The 25,837-nt window shown below is 40.8% G+C and overlaps 1 protein-coding gene across 1 annotated transcript; it reads right to left on the bottom strand.

Annotated features, from left to right (window-relative positions):
* Nucleotides 1-89: 89 nt before the first annotated feature.
* LOC123503429 (propionyl-CoA carboxylase alpha chain, mitochondrial-like) lies at nt 90-25,748 on the bottom strand. The gene is given in 18 exon segments (XM_045253193.1): nt 90-1,094; nt 2,171-2,276; nt 2,519-2,600; nt 3,442-3,578; nt 3,661-3,670; nt 4,356-4,534; nt 4,970-5,106; nt 11,840-11,984; nt 12,631-12,644; nt 12,647-12,778; nt 13,126-13,195; nt 15,473-15,623; nt 16,194-16,288; nt 16,570-16,808; nt 17,165-17,333; nt 17,742-17,852; nt 18,342-18,536; nt 25,571-25,748. Coding segments are annotated over 18 exon segments (2,160 nt in total). The 5' UTR covers nt 25,643-25,748; the 3' UTR covers nt 90-978.
* Between the last annotated feature and the right edge of the window lie 89 nt (nt 25,749-25,837).

Raw genomic sequence — 25,837 nt, 5'->3', positions numbered from 1 at the left:
TTTCAAGGGTCTTGGGTAGTGTTTATATACACCACTATTTCATCCAAGAGAGAGAGAGAGAGAGAGAATAAATAAATGAAATAGATGTATTTTACCAGTAATCTCTTTATTCAAAAGTTATCACAACAAGCTGCACACGAGCTTTTAATTTCATACAAATTTTTCAATTTTTGATTTAAATAATGCATCATCAGCTTTTAATTTACAATCTAAGAATAAAAAAATATTCTACTTTATAATACTGGACAATATAAATTTGATATTACATAAATTAAAGAATAAAAAAAAGGCTTCCATGGAATGGCTTTGTATATACAAGATGTAGCCTCTCACTCTGCAAATTTATGTCAACTTTACAATTGTAGACAAATATCTCTATATTGACATCGGACACTGCCACATTGCCATGGAGATTCTACAGCTAACATTAAAGATTCTAAGTAAAAATTGCTCTACCATACATTTTTATATAAGTCATCTGAATTGGTGCTTTGAACAAACTTTACTTACTCCCAGCACTTGGTGCTGCTGAAGCAAACTAAAGCAAAGAAATTAATTCAGAACAGTATAACAAGAATAACATTTGTAATGTAGACCTCTGTTTCAGGAGAAAAATGTTGGGATGAAGAGGAAGACTGATGCTCTGACGTGTGGAGTGAAAATACTTAACGTCTGCATTAGAGAAGAATGCAGGTGATAATACTGTGCATTCATCATATAAGGGATGAGCCCAGAATCTCCTTTCCTCTATAAACTGTACATTTGAAATAAAAGAAAGATACAATGTCTTACTTTTAAAGCTCTTTAATCTCAACTTTAATTTACTATTTTCTTTCCTGCTTTTCTATGACCCATCTTGTACTGATCTAATATGGTTAAATAATATTTTCAATGCAATGACAACCAAATACACCAAGATAAATTACATTCAGATTCATCATGTATTCTTGCAGGTGTTCATTCCAATTCCCTGATCATTTATTCCAACTCCACTAACACCTGCTCTTCCTCTACAGTGTCTCCTGCCTTCACATTCACAGCCTTCACCTTTCCACTAGCAGCAGCTGATAGGGAGTTCTGCATCTTCATTGCCTCTGTTGAAAGCAAGATGTTATGTCAGATACGTAAAGTGAAAGATGAATCTGAAACACATAGTTCTAATACGTTGTCATTTCACAGCACTGGTATTTCTAAATAACACTACACTGATCTTCAGGCACAAAATGTAAGAGAAGTTATTTAAAAGAGATTAAAAAAATTATGTATAAGTAATAGAATGAATGTCTGATAAGTTTTGTGCCTTGTGTCATCTTAGTTGTTCAATATTCATCAGTTTATGAGGGATGTGAACATACGTATGTCCAGCAGAAGTTTGAGTCTATAGAGAACTGATTATTGTGAGGGGAATCCAAGTCTGCTGTTCTTTATATATCATACTCTGCAATGGTTACTGACTGTGAAGAAACACTGAAGGAGCTGGAAAAGGAGTCAGCAAGGATGCATGAAGGGAAAAAATTGAGTAAATATTTGAAATGCTGTGGTGACTGGTAAAGAGAGAGAGAGAGAGAGAGAGAGAGAGAGAGAGAGAGAGAGAGAGAGAGAGAGAGAGAGAGAGAGAGAGAGAGAGAGAGAGAGAGAGAGAGAGAGAGAGAGAGTGTTTAGGGGCCGAGTGGTACAGTGGAACCATGCGCACTTTGGGGTCCGAGGGGTCTCCAAGCGCACAGGTTCGAATCCTGTCCATGGTCCGAGAGTAGGTTGGGGTTCCTCACTCGGGGGCAATGGTTTCCTAGCAGGTGGGCTTTGAGATAGAAGGTACCACAAAGAGTATCCCCTTAAGCCCATAAATTCCCGTGGAAAGCCCACATGGTATAAAAAGAAAAAAAAAAAAAAAAAAAAAATGAAGGGCTGGTGCCATATAGATGTGTATGGCAGTTTTATTGTTATGCAACACAGCCAATTTTTGTGCAACATGGAGAATGAAAATCAGTACTCTTCTCTTTTCTCCTCTTAGGGTATGAAGGAATTCTGGTGCTTGAACAATAAGTTTATAATCAACTTCCATAATACATAAAACATAAATATACTAGTAACAAGGTAGCTCTCACAGTTGATATAAAAGAAAAGAACATATACTGTAAACATGAGGAAAATACAAGAAAGAAATGCTCACCAATAACACACAGTTCTTGTCCCTCGGCCACCATATCACCAGGAGCACAGGCAATTGTTTTGACAAGGCCGGGCATTGGAGACAAGACTTGCTTGCTCTGGTCCATCTGTTCATGAGGATTTTGAGCAGTTATGTTTGTTATGAAATTTCACCATAATACCTCAAATATCATGTAAAATAAACCTATAGATGATTCTCATAAATGCTGCAAGGTCAACTAGATCAGGCAAGAATTCACACTGTTTACAATCACACTCTATGCAGTAATGTATGAACTTCATGACTTTCATTATCCAACATAGTTGTACTCATAATTTGGCTATCAAAAAGGGAATATTTGTGACATACCTTGGGCTTTTCAGGAATTAAAGACAAGAGGGAATGGGCAGCCTGAGTCAACACCTGACTCTGGAATGCTGTCCCTTTGTACCTGATGATAAAAGATTGACACTATAATTATGTTTCTTTCATGCAAAACTAACTGGGAGAAGGAATGCCTATTTATCTACTTATTAAGCTGGCAATCAATCCCACATGGGATAGGCCAGAAAAAGCACATATTCATACACTGTCTTAGCCCCACTGGCCTATGAATTATCCTAATATATCCCTGGAACTTAGGCATAGCACAGATGACAACATACTTCCACAGTATGACCCAACAACATACATTAATTCACTCCTGCTCCTCAGTATTGTGGCCATTCCCTGGCCCACATTTAACCTAATCCTTGGATTATGGCACAAAAAACAGGAAAATAATGAATATATATAAGTAAGTAAACAAAATAAAACAAGCAAATAAGATAAATAAATAATAGAGATAAATAAATGAATGAATACACACAAATACTCAAATGAAAACAATAAAATAAAATAACAAAAGTAAATAAAAAAATTCTATCATGGGTTTTGTAAATTCCAATTACTACTTGTGAGGTGAGAAAGAATGATAGTGTATATATGTCAGGGATGAAAAGAGAGCAGTTGTGAAAGCATGTGTAAATGGGACACAGTCTTGAGGTTTATATGGGAGGTTAGCCTGCATCTGGTCCTACCAGTCATCAGATCAGAAATAGGAAAAGAAATAAAACTATACTGGAGTAGAAATTTCAAAATCTATTATAATGTCTCTGCAGATGAATAAGTCTCTACAGTCCTTCCGAGGCACTTAATTTAAAGATCTGACTCCCTGCAGTAATTTCTCAACTACTCTAAAGCTTGCAAGTACTTAAGTTTTTAACTAAGAGTAAATACTTCATAACACTGACCTTATTCTAACATCTCCAGCTGGTCCCAACTTGATTAGTTGGACAGTTTCATGTGCACCATCAACGTTGGCCTCAATGAGTGGAGAAGCCAGATCAAACTGTCCATCAACAGTAACTGTTGTGCCATCAACAGTCACCTGGAGGAAAACATTACCTGCTCAATACATAAACTAGAAGGTAGAGGTGGATAGGCTTTACAATATTGAGGTGTGTACAGACAATAGCACACCTTTCAGGGAGACATGCATGTGAGTACAAATTCAATTCTACCTAACAAACATATACATGCATACAAAAAAGAAATACTTGAGTGTGATGATGCAGATAGATCAAGGATTCACTGGTTCATTAGGTTCTACATAACAACTAGAAATCTGCTGAGCCAAACATTATATGATAACAAATTATCTTATAAAAGCAAAGAATAAACTTGCTGAGCTAAGCATTACATGATAATAAATTATGAATACATCTTGGACCTGTTTCACAGACAAGAAGCAGCCTAAACAATTGAATGTGTTCAGCTTATATTAACAAAATTTCAGTGATAAATGGATAAGCACTATACATGCTAAGCCTCCAGGGAGGTAAAGTAGATAAGTATAATCAGATTTAATCTAAACATTAATATCTAAAGAAAGAATATACAAAACAACATTGAATATGTAAAAATAAAATGTGTAAAAAAAATCATCTCAACCTCGACATGATTGAAGAAGTTTAAGAGGATCCTTTGAGCATGAAATAAAAAGAATAAGACAACCAAAATACAAACTAAGAAACAAATAATGCATAAAATGCTTGGATAGAAATATCATGTTAAATAGTTTGGAGGCAAAGAATACAAATAAAGTAAATGTAACCCAAATCATCCACTACATGTATTCCTTGATAACTCGTCTGAGCATAAATACCTCAAAATTGTTCTGAGAGAGTCTGGCAGAGCAGGAACCTCCCACTCGCCAAATTTGATCGCTAGGTCCCACGAATCTGGCAGCTTGGTATTCCCAGCACTCCTCTGATCATTGTAAAACACTCTGCTTCTTAATTCATTCTTGAGGTACACAGAAGCTAGAATGGCAGTCAGTTCAATCTGGAAATTACATCAAATATCCTAATTATTTTTTAGCCACCATTAATTAAGATGTACATTATACTGTCCAAATCATATATTTACAACTACTATCATTCATCTTCACCTGACATTTTCAGCACAACTCCTGCTCTGAAATGTTCATGACTGAAACTGTTTATGCCAAATGAAGTGTCAAGGTGGTTTTACTCTTACCAGGACTTTTCATGTTTACACATACAAATGAACCATCTTGGAATACTATTTCATGAAATTCTAAAATTTTCATTTCATGGATTAACAAAACCCTTCTGCTGCAATTATAAGTAATGTGTTTAGAAACAGATAACTGCAGTTAACTGACCATGACAAGAGCAAAACATGTTCTTGAGTCTGCAGGTAAAGAGGATAGTCTAGCCTTTATCAGGCTCTCCACAATAAATTCCAGCTATTTACCTTTTCCTTTGGTGAGACTTGTTTGCCCTTGAACCCTTCTGGATACACCTCTGGCAGGTAGTTGGTGGAAATGTTGCCAGTCACAAATCTTTCCTCTGTAAGAATGTCTCGCAGGAGTGGGATGTTGTGCGTGACTCCTGAAGTGAACAGAAATGGTCTGGGTAGCAACAAGAATGATGAAATCACTTACTTATCCAACATTATTCTTACTGTGAATGCAGGATAATGTGATGTTTGAGTTACCGAACTATTGTTCGAAAACATCTATTTTGAGTGAAGCAGCTCCAGTGCGGGTTTAGCTGTACTAACTGAGTGCACAATGTACTATCTGTGTAGTACTACGCCTCAGGGTATCGCTGAAACATCTCAGTAAAAATGAGGCCCCACGCACATAGGAAACACTATCCTCAAAATAGAATCAGCACAATAGTGCAGTAACCCCTACCTACAATCACAATAGCGCAGTCACCTCTACCAATAGGAACCAACTCCCATTCCTGACCTCCCTACATCCCGTTTTCTATCTCTGGGAGGTCCCTCTCCTGATAAGAAGATGCCGTTCCATGTGAAGCGCGAGAACAGAGTCTGGCGAAGGATGACCGGGGGAAGGAGCGAAGCGGTGGAAGAGGGACCCGATCACCCGCACTGGAGCTGTTTCACTCAAAATAGATGTTTTCGAACAATAGTTCGGTAACTCAAACATCGCATTTTGAGGTACAATCAGCTCCAGTGCGGGTTTAGCTGCATCACAAGTGGAGGAAGGATCCGCTGCCAGACTATACTGAAAGGGAAGGGTAATGTGAACCTCTAACCTGGCAGAGTGAGGACGGTCCGAGAGAGCAGCATACCTGGACCGGTGTGTGGAAGACGGTCCGGTAGAGCTGAGGCAACTTTTGGGAGGGGTGAGGTCTGGTCCCGTCGGGTGAACGCAGACCTCCCCAGAAGCTACCATCCCCCTCAAAGTCCGACCCGTCGGGTCGGAGAGGGGGGCCGGGAGGAGTAAGAGAGGCTCTGGAAGCGGCAAAGACTCCTTCTACCGGAGGGTAGGGAAAAGGTCCCGCATCGTTGCCGTGTAAGATGGTGGTGAGGTCCAGACCCGTAGGGTGGCCGACGACCTCCCCTGACGCTGCCATCCCCCCCTCAGACTCTGACCCGTCAGGTCGAAGAATAGGGTTCGGGAGGCGAAGAGGTGCAAGGGACCTCCTCCAGTGTGTGATCCAGATAGTGGGCTACGAAGGAGCGGTCCGAAGCCCACTGTCCATGCTCCCGTATCTGGTCCAAGGAGAAGTGGCGAAGGAAAGCCATGGTGGCCGACATGGCCCTCACTTTGTGCCCCTTTGGTGCATGTCCTGGATCCGCCTCCTCTATCACCCCGCAAAGGACCTTCAAGATGTGGATCCTGGATAGAGGCTTGTGAGTGTCAGACCAGATGAACAGACGGGTATGTTGGGGACCTGAAGTCGACCTAACATACCGTCGCAAGGACTCCACAGGGCAGAGGGGGGTGGTGGTGATGTCCCTCCATCCATGCCTGGAGCACAATGGGGCCCAAGGAGTGTTCCAATCCATGAGAAAGGAGTCCGGCCCTCCCGTGGCCATGACCACGCTCCTGGTGATGTACTGTGGGGGCTGATGGTTCTTCGATGTTGCAAACAGGTCCACCTCAGGCATACCGAACAACTCCACTAGATCCGTGAAAACGTCCGGGTCGAGTGACCATTCCACTGAGGAAGTATCGCTGCGGGACAACGTCTGCCCAGACATTGTCCACGGCTGACAGCGTAAGATGGCGCGACGCTGCCAGGTTGAAGAGGGCCTTGGATGTCCTGAGGAGGGAGATCTACCGGGGGGAGCCCATCCTCTTCACACACTGGACTGCCACTACGTTGTCCATGTAGAAGTAGACGTGGAGTTGCGGAGGTCCGCCTATTGCTGAAGGAAAAGCAGAGGCACCGTCAACTCCCTCACATTGACGTGCCTCTGCGCGTCAGCCTGCTCCCAGCGTCCCCGGCCCTGTCGACCGTCGGACGCCTGGAAGCCCCAACCACTGTCCGAAGTGTCTGTGTAGACTTGGAGCTGCGGCACTGACAGCCTCCAAGGAACCGCAGTCTTCAGAAGGCCCAGAGACAACCACTGACGCAGCAGCCGGTGAAGGTGTGGTGGAACCGGGCACAGACAGTGCGGGGCCGCCCGCGGAAACACCCTGTTGCCTTCCTACCAGAGCCTCCTGTACCACAGAGGTCCCAGCTGTGTCACCTGGACTGCAAACGTCAAGGACCCCATGAGCCTCGTCCACATGTGGTGGGTGAAGGTGGTGGACCAGGAGGCCCTCCTGACCCGCTGCAGGACCCTCCTCCGATTGTCTTCGGACAAGCGGATGGTAGAAGTCCGAGTATCCCACCACATGCCGAGCCATTGCAGATCTTGAGTGAGCTTGAGATGAGACTTGGGGATATTGAAGTGAAACCCGAGGGATTCGCTGATGGAGACGGTCCTGGCGATTGCAGCTCGGGCTTCCTCCCTCGAAGACCCCTGGACAAGCCAATCGTCCAGATACATTATAGTTCTGATGTTGACGTCCGCCAGCATTGATGCCAGAGTCTTCGTGATCTTGGTGAAGACCCGTGGTGCGATGTTCAAACTGAAGGGCAGGACTGTAAAACACAGGACGCGGGAGCGGTCCTGCATTGCCAGGTACGAACGGAAACGCGGACCTATTGGCACATGCCAATATTCATTGGCGAGGTCCAGGGAGGTCAGCCAAGAGTGTGGAAGAAGGGACTCCCTGACCTGCTTGAGGGTCACCATCCTTAAGTGATGATACTCGATGTGGGCGTTGAGAGCAGAAAGGTCGACAACCAGTCGAGGGTCCTGCCTGTCCCGCCGAGGGACCAAGAAGGGACGGGACAGGAAGACAGGGCTGGAATACTCTTCCAGTAACCCTTGGGGGAGCATCTCCTGCAATATTGCTGAGAGCTGAGGCGATGTTGATGAGAAGGGAGGAGGCATCTGTAGACGCAGGGCACGGCCTTGAGCCCACTCCCAGGAGAGGCCCCGACGAACCACCCTGCTTGCCCACATGCCAACTGGCCACTTGTTGGCCGCATTGGACAGGCGACCCAGTGCTGGAGAGTCACCGCCACGACCCCCGGGGTGCTGCAGTGGTAGTCTGAAAGGGCTAGCCCGAAGCCCTGCGAGTAGAGAAACCGCCATCCCAACCCAGCGGAGCTCTCCTATCCCGTGAAGAGGACTGGGCCTGGCGAGAAGCTGACGGGTAGGGGAGGAATCTTTTGGAGGTCCTCTGGAAGCGCAATGGGCCTTGGTATCGAGGAGGGGCTGCCCAAGACGATGAAGCGCGCGCTCTCGCAGAGCCTGCACGGCCTGGTGGAGCTTCCCGGTAAACCACCGCAACCTGAAGGGACCGTGAGAGAGCATCCACCACCGTCTGCTTAGACCCAAAGGAAGCACCCAGCGGATCCCCCATGAGAAGGGGCGACTGCGCTGGAGATGGCAGAGAAGCCACAGCTTGCCTCCCGCAGGCTAAGTGGGCTGAGAGAGCCTGAGGGTGGAGAACGCGCCGACAGCCAAACTCCCACCCAGGCGTACAGAGAGTCCCCGACCGGAAGTAGAGGATTCTTGGGCTTAGCTGACGGTCTGGGAACAGGAGCACTTTGGGCCCGTGCCACCAACTGATCCCACCAGTCCCTGGCCACCTTAAGGAACTGGTCCGCTTGGCCCGCCGTCCATAACACGCCCATCGAGCACCGCGTCAACTCCTCACCCTCGGAGGAAAGGGAAGGAGGAGACAGGCCCGCAAACAAAGAGTGGACTGAGAGGGAGCGCGAGACCTCGTCCACGGTCGGTAACGGCAAGGTAGGAGTAGGCTGGGCCGCTTGAGAGAGAGGACGGAAATGCCAGGATGGAAGAGGAGAGTGGCACGACGTCCCCCAGCACACCTCCTGACCAGGCACTGGAACCGCCTCTCCCTGGGTGGCCCCATCTCGGCGGAGTAAGATGGCCGATCCGGCGACCTGTGACACCTGCCAATCTGGAGGCACAGGAGCCCACGACTCCGGAAGAGCCTCTGGCTCCAACTCCTCCTCCGAAGGGGGGCCGTCCAAGACAGGGGACGAATTCACCCCATACGGCTGAGATGCCGGACTAGAGAGGGAAAGTGGAGTAGCAGGATGAGGGTCCGCCAGCAGAGGAGAAGCCGAGGACTGGGCGCACGGCAAAGGAGCAGCAGAGGTGAGATGGGCCAAAATCCCCGAGAGGAGCTCGTGTAAGTTAGGAGGCAGAGGCTCCGAGGGGGCCAGGGGGAGCGGAAGGCGGCACCACTGGAGACGGATCCCCGGTCACGGGATCGTGAAGTACCGAAGATGGCCCCGGTACCGGCTCCTCCACGACCGACAAGGGGGGGAGGAGCGGCCAGCAGAGGACGGGGTAGACGGGACCGCTGTCCGAGAGCCACAGCCCATGAAAGCCAGGCGGAAGGCTTCGTCCTTCCAGACCGAGTGCATCCCCTTCCTCTTGGCCGAACGCTGCACCGCCTCCCACGATCGGCGCAGCGAAGTGTACTGGAGGCAAAGCTTATCCACCTTGCCCACAGATTGGAGGAATTTCACATTCTCTCGGCACTTCTCACACTTGTCAATGTCAAACAAGAAGTCCTTGGAAACACAAGGACGATGGGGCACACACAAGTCACGGCCATCGCATGAAAATTTGTATGCGCACCCTTTTCCATTAGAGGAAAACTGGCACTTGGTAGTAGGCATGATGAAATGGAAAGATATCACACGTAAAACACTACCTTATCGCCCCCAACACGGGCTTAGGAGACGCACAACACTCAGCAATGCAAAAGACCGCAAAGTACGTCAAAACGCCATAAAAGTGGCTTAAAAACACTGCACATGCACAGGGAGCCAAACAGCAGAGGCCATGAGCAAACACTTTGCCCCACAATTAATGAAAGGGCCACTAACGCACTCGAGAATATTCGAGAACACCTGCCGGCTCCCCCACCATATGGTCACTATAAACACACATAATAAAAGCACCACACTGCACTAAAACACATGAAAAGGGCACAGCACAGTGTAATCCATCCATTCATCCAAGATTCTTGACAAATAGCAAGAGGAATAGCTGAAAAGAAACACCCAGACAAAACACCAGCTCTAAGAGCCGGCGATTCAGGCGTTAGCGAGAGTAGGTCTGGCTACCACGAGCGCTGAAACATGGAATGGCATCTTCTTATCAGGAGAGGGACCTCCCAGAGATAGAAAACGGGATGTAGGGAGGTCGGGAATGGGGGTTGGTTCCTATTGGTAGGGGTGACTGTGCTATTGTGATTGTAGGTAAGGGTTACTGCGCTATTGTGCTGATTCTATTTTGAGGATAGTGTTTCCTATGTAGGTGGGGCCTCATTTTTAATGAAATGTTTCAGCGATACCCTGAGGCGTAGTACTACACAGATAGTACATTGTGCACTCAGTTAGTACAGCTAAACCCGCACTGGAGCTGATTGTACCTCAAAATAATCAATACAAAAACATAAAAGAAAACAAAAGAACATCTAACACTAAATGCCCTTCCTTAGGTGATATGTTAACCTGATACTTCATCTGTAAAGAATAAGTTGCTTGAAGGGTGAAGAGAGAATAGCAGTCCACAGTAACATTAAATTAAAGATGAAACTGTTGAATAGCTCTTCAATTTGAAGCACAGAACCGATCATGCATGTGTGACACAAATACAGTTTATTAATAGTCCTGGTGATAAAATTTCTAGTTTCATTCATAATAACATGTCACAGAAACACAGGTAGCAAAAAATATTTTTTATCTGAAATTTAATCTACTCAGCATATTTGTGGAATATAGGTGCTTGATATCACATAATTATTCTAATATTTCATGTAAATGCCACAAATTTTGAAAAAGGACATACATCAAGGGCTTCTTACACAATCTGTGGAAATAAAGAATTGTCAAACACAGAGGCATTCCTTACAGTCAGGTAAACCAAGCATTTGTTTGGGGCACCCAACTTGCCCAAGATAGCAAGGGCTTCATGGGTTCCAACAGATTTGACACAATCAGTCACTGCACACAGCTATGCTGTGAAAAGGTGTAGATCTCGTGAATTTGGCTGTCTAAAATACCCTGAAGGGGCCCCCAGTCTTTGATCTACTTACATGATATCTACTTACATGTCACATGACCTGAGTACCCCTTATAATTTTTTACTTGAATGCTACTGGTCAAACACTAGCTACTTTATATGCCATGTTAGTTAATATGTTCATTGCTAATTTAACTTCTCTGAGACCATATTCTCCAATTCATTTACATCATTTTCAGATTGACAAAACCACTTCTCTTAGCAGGCAGATGCATAGTGGATAAGGTGGTGAGCGTGGGATCGGGCAGACGTCCACGCGTAGGTTCGAATCCCACCACGTACTGCCTTAAACACTTTGCCATTTGTCAAGTGGTTTAAAGTTACCTACATGTCACCATGATACCCAGGTTCTAGGTGGTTACACCCAAGATGAACTTAGGTGGTGATATGGGCCCTAATATGGGTACCATTATAAATATAATTGCCTGCGCCACTAACGGATGGAAGCTGAACAGCGCTTCCTACACTCTCTTCAAGTGAGCCTACAGGCGCTATAGGCCTCCACATAAAAAAAAAAATAATAATAATAAATAAATAAATAAATAAATAAATTTCATTAAAAATAATTTTATTACATAGCCTCTAATGCTAGTTTTATCCATGGAACTGATGAACACCATTCTCCATCAGTTCCACATGTAAGGTGATGCAAGACTCATAGAGTAAACAAACATTTCTCACCTCTAATTACATAAGCATCTAATGCCTGAATGCTGCGCTGAATAGCCTCCTCCCTGTTATCCCCATAGCAGACCAACTTGCAGATCATGGGGTCATAGTATATGCTGATCTCACTTCCTTCCTCCACTCCACTGTCACATCTCACCTGATTAGATGTTTAAGAGAGTAGTTAGTAAGCTGTTACCTATACTATATGTGTGCAAATTGTCATGGCTGTGCTATTTAAGAATCCTTTAGCCTTTGTGATTCTCATTTAACTCCAGAACAGGTATTCAACTGATAATACAGCATACTGCCTTTCTGGTGTTTAGTGAAAGTGGTTCATTATAATGACTGACATGACTCAACTGATAATACAGCATACTGCCTTTCTGGTGTTTAGTGAAAGTGGTTCATTATAATGACTGACATGACTCATATCACAAAATCAAATAATGTTACTACATTTTTTTTTAGCATACTTTTCATCCTTTCTAGTGATAGGAGCTAAGAAAAAGGAAAAATCAAGATCAAGGAGACATAAAGAAAATATGAGAAACAAAAAAAGAACAGTTAGAAAAGAGAAGGGAAGGAGATAAAAGGTAAGACTAATGAGAACAGAACTAAAAATTGTAAAAAAAACCCATATATATATATATATATATATATATATATATATATATATATATATATATATATATATATATATATATATATATATATATATATATATATATATAAAAGGAAAAATGAGAAAACCTAAACTGAGGAAACATATTCAGTAACTAATATTGAAACAAGCTTCAAATCACCTTAGGTAAGTGTAAGGTTCCTGGTATTTAGATAGTCTCCCAATTGAAGGAAGACCAAAGTTTTTGAATGGATCTTCAGCATACACTCTGCTCTCAATCGCCCAACCCCTGATGAAAATGTCATTCTGGGACAACTTCAGAGGGTGACCTGCAAGACAAAGTTCACATTAATGACACTTAGGATGCTAAAACATGATCACTTGCAGCATAATATTTTCCTTGTTCTTTCCTCAACACTTAGTAGCTTAGCCACTATCTGCAGGCATTTGTACAAGGAAAAAAAATCTCAGTATATTCTAATACAATTGATTGTTGCATCTGATAATAGTTGATTGACTTGCTGCTAATTTGAAGTACTACTAATATACAAAATAAAAAATCAATTAGAGAGAGAGAGAGAGAGAGAGAGAGAGAGAGAGAGAGAGAGAGAGAGAGAGAGAGAGAGAGAGAGAGAGAGAGAGAGAGAGAGATGCAAAAAAAGGACAGAACACATACCTTTAGCAACTCTGATCATTTGATGGACCAGATCAACACCAGTGATGCACTCAGTGATGGGATGTTCCACCTGCAGACAAAGAGGATATGACAAATGTGATGCTGCCAAACAAATATTAAGTAAATCTAGAAGGGAATTCAGAATTAGAAACATGAAAATTGATCCATTCCTGATTAATCATAAATTATCTTATATTTTTATGTTTTTACTTCTTGTTAACCCTTTCACTATGGTGATGCCTATGTGGGCGTCATGAAGCCCCAGTAGCAAATACGGTGACGCTTACATAGACGCCATATTTCTTTTCTGAACTTTCTTCAGTTCAGTTGTCCCGTATAGTGTGTTGGATACCAACTACACACGCCGTATGCTGTCCTTGAAATCCTAGTGCTCCTCCCACCATCCTTGTCTCCACCAATCACAAAAGATAAGCCTTGTGTCTAAAATTACCCAATGGCATAGACTGTTCCCATATCTCTCTCTCTCTCTCTCTCTCTCTCTCTCTCTCTCTCTCTCTCTCTCTCTCTCTCTCTCCCTCTCTCCCTTCCCTTCCTCCCCCTCTTCCTCTCGAAAGATAAGCTACATGCATCCCGCTTGTGTCTAAAATATTAGCAAATGTCTCTCTCTCTCTCTCTCTCTCTCTCTCTCTCTCTCTCTCTCTCTCTCTCTCTCTCCCTCTCCCTCCCTCCCCCTCTTCCTCTCGAAAGATAAGCTACATGCGTCCCGCTTGTGTCTAATATTAGCAAATGTCACTCACTCTCTCTCTCTCTCTCTCTCTCTCTCTCTCTCTCTCTCTCTCTCTCTCTCTTCTCCGAGAGAGAAGCGTCCACTTTCCTCTTCGAAGGCAACATAGTGACTAAAAATAGCAGCATAATACACAAAGACGACAAGTATGACAAGCTTGCACAAGTTTTCCGTGCTCGGGGGCGCAGCACTACCACTCGTATATCATACAGGCAGGCTTTTTTAACATCCGGCGCAGAGAAAACCTGGTTTTGTTCAATGCCTCAAAAACTCAATTTCTACAACTATCTACTCGACATAACCTTCCAGACAACTATCCTCTCTTCTTCAATAACACTCAACTTCCCCTCTCCTCTACATTAAACACACTCGGTCTATCCTTCACTAAAAATCTAAACTGGAAATTTCACATCTCTACTCTTGCTAAATCAGCTTCCAAGAAATTAGGTGTCCTGTGGCGTCTTCGTCCATTTTCTCTCCCTCCCAGCTGCTTGCTCTGTACAGGGCCTTATCCGCCCGTGTATGGAGTATGGCTCTCATGTCTGGGGGATCCACACACAGCTTTACTAAACAAGGTGGAATCTAAAGCTTTTCGTCTTATCAACTCTTCTCCTCTAACTGACTGTCTTGATTCTTTAAGTCACCGCCGCAATGTTGCATCTTTATCTGTCTTCTACCGCTGTTTTCATGCTGTCTGCTCTTCTGAACTTGCTAACTGCATGCCTTCCCCTCCTGCGGCCTCGCTGCACAAGACTCTCTACTTCTTCTCATCCCTATTCTGTCCATCTTCCTAATGCAAGAGTTAACCAGTATCTTCACTCCTTCATTCCCTACACTGGTAAACTCTGGAACTCTCTACCTGTGTCTGTATTTCCACCTGCCTATGACTTAAACTCTTTCAAAAGAGGAGTGTCAAGACACCTCTTACGTTAACTGGACCCTCCTTTTAGATTTTTTGGTTTTTTCTTTCTCCTACTTTCCTCTAAACAGGGCCTGGCAACCAGCGGGATTTTTTTTTTTTTCCAACACTGTTTTCCCTTGGCCAGTGCCCTTGTAATGTAAAAAAAAAAAAAAAAAAAAATTCTATATGATGGATGATAAACTAAAGAAGGCAAGTTTTTGGAACTCATCAAATGAAAACAAAAGCAATCAGTTTTGTCTACCTAAGCCCTACTTTTTTGGCTTCTTGAGGCAGGCTTTTTTAACATCCGGTGCAAAGGGGTTAATGACATTCTATATGATGGATGATAAACTAAAGAAGGCAAGTTTTTGGAACTCATCAAATGAAAACAAAAGCAATCAGTTTTGTCTACCTAAGCCCTACTTTTTTGGCTTCTTGGGAAGCTTTCCTATAAAAATTATCTTCTAGGACAAGCAACACTTCCATAATATAATGCTTTTACTTCTTTTTAAATTGGTTGTTTTTTTTGGAGCAAATTCATTCAGTAATAAAAAAAAATCTTTTAAACTGACAGTCCATCTTATAGTTATCAAATTATACTTCAGAATAATGAATAACAGTTATATATGAAAATAACTTATAATAATATTCTATAAATAATAAGAAAATAAGCTTTGATCAGACATCTAATAGTAACTAACCTGAAGTCTTGTGTTCATTTCCAGGAAATAAAAGTTCTTCTTAGAGTCTACAAGGAATTCAACAGTTCCAGCTGAGGAGTAACCAATCTGCTTGGCCAGGGCAACTGCCTGCTGCCCCATAGCTTGGCGTGTTGCTTCATCTAGAAACACACTGCAAGCAAATTGTCATAAAAGAGACTTGCAGAATACAACATTGCTTTACTAAACATTACAGCATCCCTGGATATATTTCTAAACTTTTTACAAGAGTAAATTCAAATTTAGTGCAGATAAAATCTATATATAAACTTCATTTACACCATAACTCTTCCTTCAGCAGTCTACAGCATTGCATCCCCTCAAGTCCACTCACCACTTGTTACCTTGTTATCAACATAAAGCACTCTATCAAAATCATACCAACAAAGAACAAAAAGATAAACAAATAAATATATCAAGACAATTCTGAGCTAATATAACTAACAGTGATAGCTGTCAATGAATAAGAAATGTAATGTACATTGCAAACACTGAAGAAAATCCAAAAGACTGAAGGATATTATCAGCTTACATAGCCAAATATATAAAAATGGCATTCATATAGCACATCTCACTCATCATAAAATATCAGAAATACAAACCTCAACTGAACTCGTACTTTTAATACATCCCTCTAGTTATAACCTGCCAAACGTATGCCAAAATACAAGGTTAAAAATTAAGGTGTGTGACTGCATCTCACCTTGGTGCCTCTTCTATCACCTTCTGGTTACGGCGCTGAATGGAGCACTCACGTTCATTGAGATAAATAGCATTGCCATGTTTGTCACCTAACACCTGTGGAACAAAGGCCAAACAGTATAAGATAAAGCACTTATATTAATCTTTTTAAGTAATTCAGTCCTTCTTCCAAACTCAATATTCATCATTATAAAAAAAGACTGCCTACCTATCTTTGTCTCTCTAACACCTTATTTCCATATGAAATGTAGCTGAAGAGGATAGTGATTGTAGATCAGCCTCTATCTCTACCTATCCGAATACTTTTCAGTTTGAGACACCAAAGATGGACAGTTAGTGGAAAGTTTATATGGTGAAAATCTTTGATTCCAATTTACCTGTATTTCAATGTGCCTTGGATTGTCTACAAACTTCTCCACCAGAATACGATCATCACCAAAGCTTGATGCTGCCTCCATACTAGATAGTTTGAATCCGTCACGTGCCTCATCATCATTCCAGGCAATTCTCATGCCCTTACCACCACCTCCAGCTGAAGCCTTGATCATCACAGGGTATCCAATGTCACGACTGATCCGCACACAGTCCTCTGCATCCTTCACTATGCCATCAAAACCTGAATGTGAATGTGTTAGAAAAGGAAAAAATAATAAGAATGTTCAATAAATAGGATTGTAGAACTCTACAAGTTCAAAATGAAAGAACTAATCCAAGAAAGCTGAATGAGAGAATAACAAAAGATGAATGCAAGAGAAATGGACAAAAAGATGTAACAAACATTTAACAGCAGATGCAATTTCTTTGGAGAGTATGCAAACTAATAGCATGTTTGCCAATCTGATGACCCAAATAGTGTTGAAATTTGTGATATACAGCATCCAAACACGCAAGATAAATATTTCAGTAAATAATAATTCATAAATGAAGTAAGCACCTTTCCAAATCCAACCAAAGAAAAATGTAAAGCATCACCTGGGATAGTGTTAACACCAGCAGCCATTGCCAGTCTCTTTGATTCCAACTTGTCTCCCATTCCAACAATAGCTGCAGCATTAGGCCCAACAAAAGCCACTCCTAGATCTTCCAGCTTCTGCACAAACTCAGCATTCTCACTCAGGAAGCCATAACCAGGATGCACTGCCTGATGAAGAGAGATCACTAAAATTTATAACAATCCTCACAATGGTCTACAACAATGAGGATGATAAAAGCAATCAGGCACCTACAGGAATTACAATGGATCCATAAATCCAAACTACTCAATATTTTTTTTATATTTCATATTTCTAAATGTGACAAGAATAACTCATGGCGATATTTCCAAAATACAGTTTTCATCATGCACCTGATATAATTCAACAGACAATTACAATGATTGCTTGAACTACTTTTCTTAAAATATCATAAGCAGAATTAAATCTTTTCCACCTTTGTTCCTGAAAAAAATAATAAAAAAGTTTGAATTTTATCACTTTTACAATTTTCTCTTATCTAATTCAGAAGAGGTCTAACTAACATCCAATTAATTATGAATCTACATCTGCCTCACCTGAGCACCTGTCTGCTTAATGGCTTCAATGATTTTGTCCATGCGCAAGTAGGAGTCACTGGCCAGTGCAGTGCCAACACACACTGCTTCATCTGCAAGCTTCACATGGGGCTGAAGTAAAGGGCAATGAGAAAAATTAAAGCATTTGGAGAAGCACATGTGTTTGTATGTGTGCAGTTCTACAGTGCATTCATCACTCACATGAATCCCAGTAAATGAAGCCGTCTATATAAACATTTGTTCTCACAGTTACAACAATCATATTTTGCTGCTACAAAAATTAGAGTAAATTAAAGTAATAACTAATGATTGAAATCAATTTCTAAAAATCCCTATTTTCTATAATTTCCACAAAAAAAACTAAGCTACACTCAAATCATCCATAATAATAAAAAAAAAAAAAAAAAAAAATATATATATATATATATATATATATATATATATATATATATATATATATATATATATATATATATATATATATATATATTGTGATCCAAATGAAAGACAGCTATACAGTAACTAGTCTTCTTGAACTGCATCATTCGCATTTAAGTAGGAAAAAAATTATAGTGATCTAGATGGATTTACTTAACTTACAGCATTAGAATCAACATCAGAATGAATGGCAACAGTCTTTATTCCCATTTTCCTTGCAGTCTTCATTACACGACATGCAATTTCCCCACGATTGGCAACAAGGATCTTGTTGAAGGTGGGCTCCTTGTGGTTGATGGGATCAGTGGTGTAAACAGAGCAGTGCTTCACCCCAGCCAACAAAAAAGTGGGTGGTCCCTGTAAAATGTAGGAATGAATCACTGATATGTCTTGTCACAACTTACACTAAGAATATACTAGTATTTATCTTAGTGTCAGGAAAAAAAAAAAAAAATTGAAAACTAACTTTTCAACTTAACAGCCCACATGACTGATTCATAACATGTTGGGAACCGGAAGATTTATATTACACACAATGTTGAGCTGTCAGGTAGGAGAAATTGTTGGTATGTGCATTAAAGTCCAGCAGGCCTGTAAAGATGATGAAAAAAGTTGCTAAAAAATTTTCCTTCAAAGTTACAGAATGTTAAATAATGTAAATTATTAGCAGAATATTGATAGGAAACTACATATCTGTTTTTACATTTGTCTGCTTGTGCCATACCATTTGAAGCATATCTCTACACATCATACAAGTTTGTAGAAAAATTCAAAGTTTTTTAGTTAATTTTGTAATTTCATCTTTCTGAAGACATTGTTATATTCTTATAGTAAGAGTTTCTCTAAATGTTCATACCATTTTAATACCATCTCTACACATCAAACTACTTTCTATTTTTACATCTGTCTTGGTTAAGCTATACCATTTGAAGTATATCTCTACTCATTGTACTGTTTCTTATTCTTACATTTCTCTAATTCAAGATATCTTGAGATATTTTGAAGGAAAAGTTTCCAAGACACAAACAAAGAAGTGTGCTGTATCGTGCTACTGCTCATGTGGCTCAATGAGTAATGTGGACTACATGGTACAGGAGCGGCAAAATAAGGAAACCATCATACAATACAACTACCACAGAAACAGTGTCACTTTCACTTTGCTCCCTTACCAATCACTGCCAGACATACCAGTCATAGCTGTGGTCATAAAGTCGCAAGTCCCATTACCTACATGTACTTTTGAGGCAGAAGGAGCTATATTCTGTATATTGGTGAATACGAGTATTAGCATTATTGCATAATAACATCTATGCAATCCAAATTTTGCAATATTTCCGAATTGTCATACTGGTATACCTAAATTCATAAGTATCATGATGGTCCAGTTTAATTCCAGCACCTTATTTCTTATCTATTTCCTTCCAGACCTTCACAAAACCTATTGTGTGTGTGTGTGTGTGTGTGTGTGTGTGTGTGTGTGTGTGTGTGTGTGTGTGTGTGTGTGTGTGTGTGTGTGTGTGTGTGTGTATTCATCTAGATGTATTCACCTACACTTAACCCTCAGCTATCGCGCCCAATTGGGGCCGAAATAGCCGCGCCATAGCCGAAAACGCGATAGCCGAATTGATGTTGGCGTGAAGGCGGTTTTGGCCTATGAGCGCTCAGATATCCCATGACGTCATATGACGGCAGGGCGTGCGATAGCAGGTATCTGAGGTCGCAATAATGAAATCTTAACAGCTTTTCATGGGTGCGCAGTAGCAATAAAACGCGATAGCCGAAGTCGCGATAGCCAAGGGTTGACTGTAGTTGTAATTTTACAGGGCCTGGGTATCATACTCGTGTGGCCCTGTCTCCATATCTACACACATCCAACCTTCCTTTAAAACTATGCACACTCCTCGCTGACACCACCTCCTCACTCAAACTATTCCACACCTCCACACATCTTTGTGGGAAACTATATTTCTTCACATCCTTCAAGCATATTCCCTTGGCTATCTTTTTACTATGCGATCTCATAGTTCTATTTAAATTTTCCTCTCTCAACATCATTTGTTCATTATCCACTTCATCCAGACTGTTCAACAGTTTATAAACCTGTATTAAATCTCCTCTTTCTCTTCTTTGTTCCAAAGTAAGCAAATTCATTTCTTTTAATCTCTCCTCATAGGTCATTTCTGCCAATTCCGGAACCATTCTTGTTGCCATTCTCTGCAATCTCTCCAACTTCCTTATATGCTTCTTTTTATAAGGGGACCAAACCACCCCAGCATATTCCAATCTTGGTCTAATTACCGTACTGATTAATTTCTTCATCACGTGTGTGTGTGTGTGTGTGTGTGTGTGTGTGTATATATATATATATATATATATATATATATATATATATATATATATATATATATATATATATATATATATATATATATATATATATATATATATATATATATATATATATATATATATATATATATATATATATATATATATATATATATATATATATATATATATATATATATATATATATATATATATATATATATATATATATATATATATATATATATATATATATATATATATATATATATATATATATATATATATATATATATATATATATATATATATATATATATATATATATATATATATATATATATATATATATATATATATATATATATATATATATATATATATATATATATATATATATATATATATATATATATACATAACCCTCGGCTATCGCGCCCAATTGGGGCCGAAATAGCCGTGCCATAGCTGAAAACGCGATAGCCGAATTGATCTTGGCGAGAAGACGGTTTTGGCCAATGAGCGCTCAAATATTCCATGACGTCATGGCGGGGCGCGCGATAGCAGGTATCTGAGGTTGAGATAATGAAATTTTAGCAGCTTTTCATGGGTGCGCGATAGCATTAAAACATGATAGCCGAAGTCACAATAGCCGAGGTTTGACTGTATATCCAACCCTCTTGATGCTACTGGTGACTTGGGATTTCTTCTCAGCCATGCTTTTGTGTCTACTCCAAACAAGTGAGACATGTGGGAGTGCAGCATTTTTGGGTGGGGTAAGACGAAAACAAATATTTTCCAGCAAGTTGATTATCAGAATCACCAAAAACACAGAAAATATATGACCAGAATCACTTAAAATACACCAATAAAGTACACTCTGCAATCATAATAACACAATGAATAAAAAATTTCATACCATATCGGAAAATAAATCACTATCTACTGTCAGAGGAAATATCTTTGTTTTATAGTTTCTTACCTAACCTAACATTTACTACCGTGTTTACATAATCTGCCAAGTTAAAAGCACGAGAAAGCATCACAAGAGAGTACAGTCTGGTGGATTTGGAGTACAGACAAATAATTAACAATCAGATTAGATGAGAAACAAGGAGAACAGTATAAAGTAATGAGAAAGTAATTGCTAAAAATGTTAAATCATATACAAAAATATTTTGGAAATATGTACAGTCAGAGACAAAAACTGCAGCCAGTAAAAGAAATCTGTATATGAATAAGGAAAAACAGCAGAAACACAAAGTAATAGAGAGAAAACCACAGTGTTAGGGGAGTTCTTTAATACAGTGTTCACTAGGGTAAAGGATGTTTCCATGTTAACACAAATCCTACTTACTTCGAAAATGTTAAACTCGCTATTGATAATTTAAAAAGGAACAAGGCACCAGGTCCCGAAGGTTTTCACCCTAAGATAATTAAGGAGGCGAAGAACGAATAGCATGTCCATTACAAATTATATCTGATTTATCAATAAAGCAGGGGAAATTGCCCAAGGATTGGAAGTCTGCAAATATTACGGCACTACACAAGAAAGGAGATGATAGAAAAGACCCAGAAAATTATAAACTAGTTAGCCCGACTTGTGTAATTTGTAAATCAATGGGATCATAATCAGAAGAAAAATAAATAATAATCTTAAGAAAAACGAGCTTATCACAAGGAAGCAATATGGTTTCATAAATGGACGTTCAACAGTGCTTCAACTAATAACTGTAATGGTAAAATGGACAATTATATTAGATGAAGGAGGAGTTGTGGATGTCGCTTATTGTGATTTTATGAAGGTGTTTGACACGGTGCCTCACAGACAATTGCTGGAGAAAATAAAAAGCTTCATTATAGGAGGTATTACAGGCAACCCCCACTTAACAAAGGGGTTATGCTCCTAAAAAAAACTTCATTAAGCAAAATTTCGTTGAGAACCAATTATAACAAGTTTAACCCCTGACTTGAGCTTCCATTGAGAGTAAACGAAGCAACAGTGCATCATAGTACAGTGAAAGGTTTAATGAAAGTAAAAATTATGAAGATAAACATTTAAATAGTTGAATTTAAGACTAAATCATTATAATGAACACTAATATATGTATGTAAGTAACTTAATAATGTTGATGATCTTAAATTTATGAAGGGAGGGAGAGTGGAGCGGGAAATACGCTAGCTGGCAACCTGTGGAATGTAAACAAAGGGCGCATCATTGTCTCACATACAAAACTTATGTACCACATTTTCACAAGGCTTTCCATTTTATTCATTGCAGAGCCACGAGTTCAAGTTGTTCTTTTAGCTTGCAAGGAAGATATGATCTCACCAACCTTCTTAATAGAGTCTGCTGACTTGAAAATGGTAGACAGTAGATGGAGTCAAGCCATGGTGGGAAGCATTGCTATTAGTTTTCTTTATTCTCTTATGTCTGTGAATAATATCCAGCTTCACTTCGAGAGTAAGAGACTTCCTGGTCTTCTTAGCAACGCTAGGTGACATTGCAGGGCGTTTTGGTGGCATTTAGAGCGAGGGAAGACAAGCTGCTGCTGACGCTATCATTGTTATGAAGTAGGGGGAGTGAGTGGTGCGCATTTTGTCCACAAGAGGCGCTGATGTATTCAAAAGTCTGTTAGCTTGTGTGATACAGCAGGGCTTTCAAACTTGGAAAAAATTACCTGGATAAAATTTCGTTAAAGCAAGTTTAGTGTTCGTTAAACGAGCAGATGGTAGTGAGAGGAAACCTTCGTTGTAGTGAAATTTCGTTGTGTGAACCTTCGTTAAGCAGGAGTTGCCTGTATCTTGAAATGGATTTGGGATTTTCTTGGAGGAAGACAACAGCTGGTAATTGTAAATGGTACAAGTTCAGACTGGATGGAAGTGATAAGTGGAGTTCCTCAGGGGTTAGTGGTTGGTCCTGTCTTATTTTCTATGTATATCAATGACCTTCCAGAAATAATATTGAATAGCAAGATGTTTTTGTATGCGGATGATACCAAAGTATTCAGAATGATGAATGATGAGAGGGACTGTAGAAAATTACAAATCTCAATAGAATGAATGAATGGTCAAAGAAATGGCTATTAAGGTTTCACCCAAAGAAATGCAACTTGAGAATTGGTAAAACAGATACGTACAGGTATGTTTCAATATACTACGGATGAAGATTTGAACCAGATTAAAGTAGAGAAAGATTTATGAGTGAAGAAGAGTTTAATTTCAAGGTACATTTTGCAGAAAAAAATAAATGAAGCTAATAGGATGGTTGCATTAATAAGAAAGACATTCATTAGCATGGATGAGGAAATATTTAAATCTTTGTATGTGGCTCTGATTCAACTACACCTGGAACATGCCAATCAAGTTTGGTGTCCTTACATGAAGAAGGATGTGGAGGCCTTTGAAAGGGTTCAGCACAGGGCAACAAAATTAGTACTGGGTTTGAAGGATCTCTCGTATGAAGAAAGCTGAAGAAACTAGACCTACCAACATTGACATTGACCTTTAAAATGATCAATGGAGTGAATGACAAAGATGTATGTGAAGGCTTGTTTAATATGCAGGAAGGATCACAAACTCGTGGTCATGGAAAGAAAATAATTTAAGCAAAGAGCATGATTAGACATCAGGAGTATTCCTTTTGTAATAGGATGGTGAATAACTGGAACAGCCTCCCAGACAGTGTGATAAATGCTAAATCAGTTCAAGAGTTAGAAAGAAAATTAGACAATATATGGAAAAATGAAGAGCATAGGTTTAATTATACTGAAAAAATAGGGAGCCTCGGTCACAAGTTTGACCACATCACCACAAGATCTGGAAAATGTCATTCAGAGCTGGAATTGCAGGCCTGAACCGGCCTCTTCCAGGAGTCTTCTGTGAGTTTCTTATAACTTACTGCACCGAAAATACTTGTTTTTGTCTTACCCCACCAAAAAAACCCGCATTCCCAAAGGTCCCCAAACTTGTTGGGGTTAGAGGGTAGTTGGCATTTTTCTGCTACTTTATAATATTGCAATACCGGTATATGTATACAATGGGGTTTTGTGAAGGTGAGGTAGGTGCATACTCAACCTTACAAGAGCTGGAGTCAGTACAAAGAGCCTACACCAGGAAAATAAGAGGCATGAATGAATTAAACTATTGGCAGAGATTACAGCGACTGGTACTATATTCCCAAGAGAGGAGAAGAGAGTGGTACAGGGTCATATATGTGTGAAAGATACTGGAGGAGCAAGTGCCTCACCGTACCATCATCATCAAGAATAGCAAGTGCTCAGGCCGCTCATGTGAGAGATGTGCCCTCCCCTCCTCTACCCCAGGGAGAGTCAAGACCCTCCTCACCTACAGTCTTTCATACAGTGGTCCCAGACTCTTCAATGCCCTGCCAAAAAATGTCAGAGACACAACAGGCTGCCCTGTGTCCAGATTCAAGAAGGCACTGGACCACTTTCTGCAAACACTGCCAGATGAGCCTCCCATACCATGATAGACGGCTTACTGCAGGGCAGCCTCTAACTCTGTGCCAGACCAGATGGCATTTCTAAAGAGGGACTTTCTGACTGGCAGCAGCAGTGGACCACCACAACTGTGAGGAAGACACTCTAGAATCTAGATCCAAATAAGTAAACTATGTGTGATCCCCATGTATGGGGATCACAGATTGTAGAGGAATTCGCTGCAGGACTTAGCCCTGTTAATGGGCCAAATATTTAGAATGCGTATATTTTGTATTGTGTACTTGTAAGTGTCTTTAAGTACTGATGACGAGGTCGTTGTGCGACTGATACAGGATAACCTAGATGGGCCCTGGTGGCCCTTTGTTATTCTATTATTTATGTTATGTTATGTTTTAAGTAAACTAAGTAAGTAAACATTGCATTGTAAGGTTATACATGAGTGTCATAGTGAGCCTATAGCACCTTGATGTCACTACAGATCTACTTTATCCTCTCCTGCACTGAGTACACTGGCACTGCCAGTTGCACCTTCCACTCTACCTGCCGGTGCCATGTACACAAGGCACTGCACCAGCACTGACACACACAGCCCAGCCTTACATGTCTGGTGGAGGGCAGCAGCACTCTCCTCAACACCCGGTAGTACTCTCGCCTTAGTAGTGAGCTAGCCATAGCTGCAGTGCTGACGATAATTTGATAGTGATACTGCTGGTGACTGACGACTGATGGGGTACGGCAGCCAGCAGCTGAGCTGAGCCAAGCTCACTGCGTTTCGGCTCAATTTCACCTCGGCTTACTGGTCGTTCTCTTATATATAGAAAAATAGCACTGTCAGTAATTTCGTAGAATTGATGGTTTGAAACTATT

The sequence above is a fragment of the Portunus trituberculatus genome, chromosome 14, assembly GCF_017591435.1.
Source record: "Portunus trituberculatus isolate SZX2019 chromosome 14, ASM1759143v1, whole genome shotgun sequence".
In the NCBI taxonomy this organism is placed as follows: Eukaryota; Metazoa; Arthropoda; class Malacostraca; order Decapoda; family Portunidae; genus Portunus; species Portunus trituberculatus.
Note: the sequence above shows the minus strand (reverse complement) of the source record. Positions and strands in the feature narration are given on the sequence as shown.